Here is an 8,004-nt window from a genome sequence, read left to right as displayed (position 1 = left end):
TTCAGCGGATACTAATCGGTTTAGTCTAAAGAAGCCATTTATACAACATTAAAATTGTATTAACATTATTATGGCAGTTGATAGATAGTTAGATAGTAAAAGATATATTAATGGTTACTAACTTTCTACATAATAACATAATTGTCAATTTAATAATTGCATTTATGCAACAAAAATGGCATTACTTAAATAAACTTACACTTAACCCATTTATGCCTAGCGTCTAGAAAAAAGCATTGGCAAACAGCGTAGACTCAGATGAGACGCCGCATGATGCGGCGTCTCAGCAGGGTCTGCGCTGTTTGCTTAAAGAATTTCTGTAAGAAATATTCTCAATATAGAAATAAATATACTAGGCATCCCTAACTTTGGAAATAAATTGATCCAGTTTAGAAGGATGGGAGAGTCCACTAGGCTTAAATGGGTTAATAGCACATACACAGATCGAACCTAAAAGTCTCAATGGTGCAATTTTATTAAGTTGAATTCAAGAGATGTGACATGTTTAACCGATCGATTGAGTTCCGCAGATGACAATGTGTCCGTTCTCGTACCATCTAGCGTGGCATCCACCGCAGTAATCAGACCTGGAAAACACCAGGGCATACATTGGCGATAAACAGCGCATACATTATATAACAATACGTTGAAGCTGTGACCCAAGATATGTTTAATTATTTTAGTAAAAAATACCAGTGATCAATTGTCATTTACCAGTACACGTTTACAAAGGCAGTAAATTGATATTGATATCACGTGGTACAAGCTGTGGCATCGTTTTCCAATCACAAACAGTGAGCGTTAATAAAATTGCAGATGCGGAAAGCCTATATGTGGAATGTACACTGTACAGTGATGACCTTTATTTAATTAACCAATCACATTGTCGCCTTCAAAAGTCCTTGATGTAGATTGTTGTTCACTGGGGTAGGATACAGGCCAAATGTCTTCACATAACTTGGAAACAAGATACATGAGATTTAATTGTACGTTCAGATGGACTAGACCTCTTGTACACTCGCCTCATACTTAGAGCTGCTAATAATTGAGCGAACGTTAAGATTGGATTTAAATGAAAAACAAATCGGAGTCAATAAAGAGTCACACACTTACTGGCATACTGCATTCGGGTGTCCGTAACATCCATTTTGCTGTGCAATCTCACACGGGTCAACGAAGCAATTGACAATTCCCAACGGGCAGTTAAGTGCAAACATTTCAACACCACCTATAAAACAAACAATGTAGGATTGGGACCAAAAAAAAACCGACAGGCAGTTGGAATGCTATTCCCATTTTTCTACTTCACTGTAGACAGAGTATTAAATGGAGTCATTCCATAATTACCCGAGCAGAGTTGACGATTGGAAATCATTATCGCCATTTTGACACACATTAAAACATTTTTTAATAAGACCAGTATAAAAAATACATATTTGAAAATGTCTAACCTGTTTTGATTAAAAATACAGACACAATAACCTACGTTTTCATATTTCATAAGTCGGTTTAAGAGAGATGTTTTGTGGAAAATGGTTAAACAAATATTATTAAAACACTTTGCAGAAAAGTACTAGTAGTAGTAAATGTCTTACCAATATAACACACACAAATAAAAAATAGCGCCACAATTGTCTTCATTTTGCCCTGTTTGATTCACTGCCACGTCAAAAGGTGAAACACTGACCGCGGCTTTATATACCTTTATTGCCCTTGCCATTTCATTCATGACAAAACGACTTATGTCAACTTATAGAACGTATAGAGATACTCCATTTATGTCCCAAACGACGTTTGACTGACCTTAGACTTCAACGGACAACCCTTTATCAAAGATAACGTGTCCTTATTGAGTCTGGGACATCAATTTTGAAACATGATTGCTTAAGGTGTATAAATTCGACTTTCGCTACGAACATGTTTATGAACATTGGAACACCTATTTTCATACTTATTTCCATGATTAAAACATGGGGTTTACAACAAACCGACTTCGTGAGACACATAATTATGCATGCATGTTTGTTATTTTGTCTAAATAAACGTTTAGTTCGAGTTTTATTTAATCTTTTTTTAAAGAATGAATCATGGATGAATGAGATCCGATTCCATTTCCATATATCACATACTGATATTTTATGAAAATAATAATTCCTTTCATAAACGATTTAAAATACAAGCAAATTGGTACATCTCGATTCGGATATTTAAAGAACATTAAGCCTTCTCAATCTTAAATGTTGGTTGTATTAAGTTTGTGCACATGACTTTTGGGGAGAAAATGGAACCGTATCGAGATGAAATTTTGCTTGTGGAGACTCTTCATTTCGTTGGATTTCAATGCACTCAAATTTTGACAATGGTTCCCGTTTTTGCCGTCTTGAACTAGTTTTACTCTGTGTGTTATCAGCCATTGTAAATCGTTTACCTTAGATTGTAAATTTTAAACTGTATTCAGAACGATAATAAATAAAGTGAAAATCTGAAACTTGTATTGTGTCTTCTGTCTTAACCCATTTATGCCTAGTGGACACTCCCATCCTTCTAAATTCGATCAATTTATTTCCAAAATAAGGGATGTCTAGTAGTTTTATTTCTATATTTAGAATATTTCTTACATAAATTGCTTTAAGCAAACAGCGCAGACCCAGATGAGACGCCGCATCATGCGGCGTCTCAGCTGGGTCTACGCTATTTGCCAAGGCCTTTTTTCTAGACGCTAGGCATAAATGAGTTAAAGTTAATGTCTAATACATACTATTTCTACAAAAAGTAATGTATGAACACATAAATCAATGGCTATTATATAGAAAAATATACATTTTTTACCAAATCGTTTATAGTTCTTATCTTTCATGTTATAACTATACATTTTAAGTAAAAAAAAGTATAGATCGGCTAAAAATCAAATTTAAAAGAAACCGCGTTTCTTTACTATTCGTTAATTTGTATAGCTTTTATTAGTGTTGGTTTTTAATTTGTTTTGTTTGTTGTTGTTTTGGGGGTTTTGTTTTAACGAGGATTTTTGTTGTTGTATTTGCTGTAATTGTTCATTTTTAAACTTTGAAATGTAAAACAAGGTGCTACCAAAATAATTTTCTTTGCGTGTTAGAGTTGATGGCAGATAAAAAAAAACGTTTTGTCTTTCCATTTACATTGCCAAACATAAAATATGTAGGTCGGCCAAACTTTTTTTTCGTAAGCATTTTTGGCTATGACCACTGCTGTTCTCCACTCAAGTTAGGTTGTTCAATAACATGAGTATTTCAAATATCTTTTCAGCGTTCCATTATACATGATTTCATTATACCTTATATGCATGAGTAATCACTTGCGTCGGCCCACACAAATACGGCTTACTTACGGCGGCGTCGGCGGTGTGTCTGCAGAAGGGACGTCCTCTAAAGTTTTTGCAGACGATCACTTGACAAGCGTTTGGGTCTGATTTGTATCTGATAAACAACTTGTACTTACTACTTTTTCCCATATCCTTGTTTATTGGCCAATATGTATCAATAAACCGACATAACTTCATATCTTAAGTAAACAATTTGTGATCCATATATTACAGCTCGGTTTAGCATTCGTACACAGTGTGTTCTGGTAAATAAACGGCTTGAAGATCATAAATTACTCTGACAGGGTCCTAAAGTGTCCTTTTCGACCTCGTTCATGAAATTTACAACGCATTCAAGCATTCAGAAAAGTAAACGAAAATCACTGATAAAAAATATCCGGCATCTATACGTATCCTCCGCGGCCAAGCTATAACTGGAGGAAAAAAGGTCTGCAAACGTTAACGTCCTTTGTGTCTGGATAGAACATTTTGTTGTGATCTTGGTGCGTTGGATAAAACGTGAGCACAATGGTATGTTGATATAAATATAGTTTTTAACTATAATCAAACGTCTTTTGTAAATTATTGCGTGTGCACGTGTTGTCTTATAATTACTTATTTGAAGTGGTAAAATCTTTGTTTTCATTGGAATCGCAGCTTTAAAGAAGTGGGCTATCGGCCCTTATCTAACATGTTAAAATCACTTTTTTATCAGCAGCGACATTGGCGCAACAATGCCCAAAATTGCTGCAAACGTCACATATAAAGTAGTATATTTGTTCATAAATACAAATTGCATGCCAACCATATATTAACAATTGATTTAACTAACAACGCGTTGAAAATAACACACGGTGGAGTAAGCGTTTACATAACAGTGCGATCACCGTAAAAAAATCACATTTAAAGCAAATTTAACTGAGACTTCACAACAGTCCTATAATGTAAAAACTTTGGTGAAACATTTCAAAACCACTTTATTTTTAGCTCTAATAAATAAGCAAGCATATGCGAGTCATTTAGGGAAGGGACATTTTTCAAGACAACGTTGATTACGCAACATGTCTACCGGCATTTCCTATTTTCTGAGTTCGTATTAAACACATTCTATAATAAAGCATATTTTTTATTATAGTTGAACCAGCGAAATTTCTTCCTCCTCATTGCTTAACAAAAATAACCGCATTATCATTTCTTCGCCATATTCAAGCTCTTTCCAACAATTGTACACGTGCAGCAGAGTATCAGTCTCACCCAGCGTTCACCCTTACACCAAGTACTCAGGGTGCAGGATCACGTGACTTTACACCAAGTACTCAGGGTGCAGGATCACGTGACTTTACACCAAGTACTCAGGGTGCAGGACCACGTGACTTTACACCAAGAACTCAGGGTGCAGGATCACGTGACTTTACACCAAGTACTCAGGGTGCAGGATCACGTGACTTTACACCAAGTACTCAGAGTGCAGGATCACGTGACTTTACACCATGTACTCAGGGTGCAGGACCACGTGACTTTACACCAAGTACTCAGAGTGCAGGATCACGTGACTTTACACCATGTACTCAGGGTGCAGGATCACGTGACTTTACACCAAGTACTCAGGGTGCAGGATCACGTGACTTTACACCAAGTACTCAGGGTGCAGGATCACGTGACTTTACACCATGTACTCAGGGGGTAGGATCACGTGACTTTACACCAAGTACTCAGGGTGCAGGATCACGTGACTTTACACCAATTACTCAGGGTGCAGGATCACGTGACTTTACACCAAGTACCCAGGGTGCAGGATCACGTGACTTTACACCAAGTACTCAGGGTGCGGGATCACGTGTCATTCTGGAGTTCCCAATTATGGAGTTATGCTGCACGTAACGTGAAATGTTTCAGACGTATTCAATAATTTATTCTTTAATCTTAAGATATCGGCGCAAACTGCAAGAAAAAACTGTCTTTTATGCACTAAAGGTTTTTGCAAAGGAATTTCAATAACTTGAGATATTTGCAAAATAAAGTTCTTAGCGGTGTGTTTACATTCTTGCCAGCCCGTGTGTAAGCCCCTGAAAACCCAGTTGACCCCTTACAACAAGTACTGTGCGCTAAAGATGTGACGTATGAGTAGTCAAAGTGTTGATTACACGCATGCAACATATTAGCAATTGTTCATCGTATTGACCGTTTTATCACACAGTTGTTACAACTGGACTTGGGTTCCGAACAAATGCTAAATAATTTCGACACTAAAATAAAAAACACTCACAAATATAGTTCAGGTTTTCGTTTTTATAACATTTTAGATTAGTGGGCCATTTTATTGGATAGTGTATTTTCTGAGAGAATGTTATTCTACCGGAGAATATTACATCACTTATGTACTTAGTGTTTTGTTATATGATAACGGTATCTTAAGCATAAACTTTTTTTTTCATTTGATGCAGCTTTTTCATAAGATAAACGCCAAGTAAAGAAGTGTAAAAAAAATCTTAAGTTTAATAGTGAACGACTTAAACAATTACAATATCAATAAGACACTATGAAAAATCTTCTTGAATATCGCTTACCGGACATTGTCGCGCGTAAATTCCAAAAGTATGCCCAAATGTACTTAGTCAAATCAATACATAAGTTAAACCTTCAACTTTGGTCAAATAAAAAGTCAGCAGTTTGGACACAAGGACACCCAAAACCAAAACATTTCTTAAAGAGCTCTCTTAACTGAATGAATTAAAGGAATAATAAAGGTGTGTCATGTCAAATATTAAAAGAGAATTCGATTCGTAGAATACTTTATATTCATTTATTTTTTTAAACAATTTTGTCGACTTCTATTTTGTTGAATGTTACTCGCCTTTGCGCAAGATTTTAACTGTAGTCTCCAATCTTAAAATTAATAAAGATTGCTTAGTGAACTGCAGTGCTTTACATGCACACAGGTTGAGAAACGAAAATCAGAACGATTTTCTTTAACAGAAACCTGTATTCCAGTGAATAAACATTAGTGTAGGTTTTTTAACATTGAATATCTCAAATTATAGTATGATGAAAACTGAAAGCCCGCTTGATCACAATAAGAGCGTTATTTTGATTTCTCACAGCAGGGTCCATAAGAAGATGATTGAAACAAAGTATCGACATTTATTACAGTGTAAAAAAGCAACATAAAAACTTATACATTATACATTGTTAAGGTATGCGTCTTTGCGATAAATGCGATACCATGCAATAGTTCATGTCAATATGGACGTTTATAATGAACAGTAAAAATCATACCTTTTCCTATAACTGTATTATTTTTTTTAATGATTTCTTTATGATTTCTTATTATAACATGGCCTACGCTCCAGGAGTGAAATAACGTAATGCTCAATTTTGTTTATCACACGGGTGTTATAACACTAGTCATTTAACTGTGAAATGACGTTATTTTTGTGCCGAAATGACGTCATTATTCCAGCGAATTTCTTCAGTTAAACTCTTTTACAATGTGAATAAAAAGGTGAACAGAGCAAAAGATAAATAGAAAATGTGTTTGTCATGTTATAAATAGAATCTTAAATTCGTGGTCAATTTGTATTGAATTTATTAATCTCGTCCTCTAAAAAAAGATATAAGCTCGGCAAGCCTCGTTTTTATCTTTATTTAGATGACTCGTTAATAATAATAAATTCAATACAAAACGACCACTCATGCATGATCCTATATTAATATTATCATTCAAGACGTAATATGACAACTCAACGCTTTGTGTCGTAGGCCTCGGATGGAAGAGCAAGCTGGGGCAACCAGATCGAGTTCATACTGACGCTGGTTGGGTTGGCAGTCGGTCTGGGCAATGTCTGGAGGTTCCCTTACCTCGTCTTCCGAAATGGCGGAGGTTATATATGTGTCTTGTTCTGTGAAAATTTGGCAAAATGCATGTGCGTAAAGTGTCGTCCCAGATTAGCCTGTGCAGTTTGCACAGGCTAATCAGGGACGACACTTTCCGCTTAATGGTATTTTTCGTTTAAAAGAAGTCTTTTTTACCGAAAATCTAGTTTTGGCGGAAAGTGTCGTCCCTGATAAGCCTGTGCGGACGCACATGCATTATGCCCTTTTTTCTCAGAGCAAGACACTTTCATATAACATTATGTAACATTTTGCATGGATCGTAAAGTTACAATGTTGGATCATTGTTTGTTTTTTGTCTTTTTTAATTATCAATTTTGTTTTTCAATGAAAAGTTTAGTTCTATTATTGAATGGTTGATAGTGGCACTGTTAGAACAAATGTGATTTTTTTATGTGCCTTTAAATTTAACAAAATAACAAAAGTAATAATTATAAACATTGTATCAGTATTCGAATACATGTTCAGTATGCACACTGTAGAGAACTTGACAAATTGAAAACGGTAGAAAAAATCTTGATACAATTTAATAAAGCGATTGAATCTAAAATATAATTATATTATTGTAGCTATTAGTATGAAACATACTAGTACATATGGTACTTTGTACACTGAACTACAATATGTTTTTATGTAAAACACGTTTTTGTATTGTTGGTGTTTTTTCTGTAAACCTACGTGATGCTTATGTGTACGTAAATCTTAAAGCAATTGGTTGCTTGTCAAGAAAAATTACCTCATGATTCATAAAGAATTCTCTCCTGTTGCTGCAGATG

General features: G+C 35.2%; 1 protein-coding gene and 1 long non-coding RNA gene across 2 annotated transcripts in view; one reads left to right on the top strand and one right to left on the bottom strand.

Annotated features, from left to right (window-relative positions):
* Window positions 1-459: 459 nt before the first annotated feature.
* On the bottom strand, window positions 460-1,759 carry LOC127848252 (uncharacterized). The gene is made up of 3 exons (XR_008034432.1): window positions 1,596-1,759; window positions 1,114-1,228; window positions 460-587 (listed from the first exon to the last, which is right to left on the bottom strand). It is a non-coding gene; the product is annotated as an uncharacterized LOC127848252 (long non-coding RNA).
* Window positions 1,760-3,674: 1,915 nt separating this feature from the next.
* Window positions 3,675-8,004, top strand: part of LOC127848247 (sodium- and chloride-dependent glycine transporter 1-like) — a 46,360-nt gene continuing 42,030 nt past the window's right edge. Inside the window, exons 1-2 of the mRNA XM_052380593.1 lie at window positions 3,675-3,868; window positions 7,097-7,217. Coding sequence (XP_052236553.1) covers window positions 3,866-3,868; window positions 7,097-7,217 — 124 coding nt within the window. The 5' untranslated portion in view covers window positions 3,675-3,865. The remainder of the gene's footprint in view (window positions 3,869-7,096; window positions 7,218-8,004) is intronic.

The sequence above is a fragment of the Dreissena polymorpha genome, chromosome 10 (genome assembly GCF_020536995.1).
Source record: "Dreissena polymorpha isolate Duluth1 chromosome 10, UMN_Dpol_1.0, whole genome shotgun sequence".
NCBI classification, from domain to species: Eukaryota; Metazoa; Mollusca; class Bivalvia; order Myida; family Dreissenidae; genus Dreissena; species Dreissena polymorpha.
The sequence above is the reverse complement of the archived record's forward strand: the minus strand, read 5'-3'. Positions and strand labels throughout refer to the sequence as shown.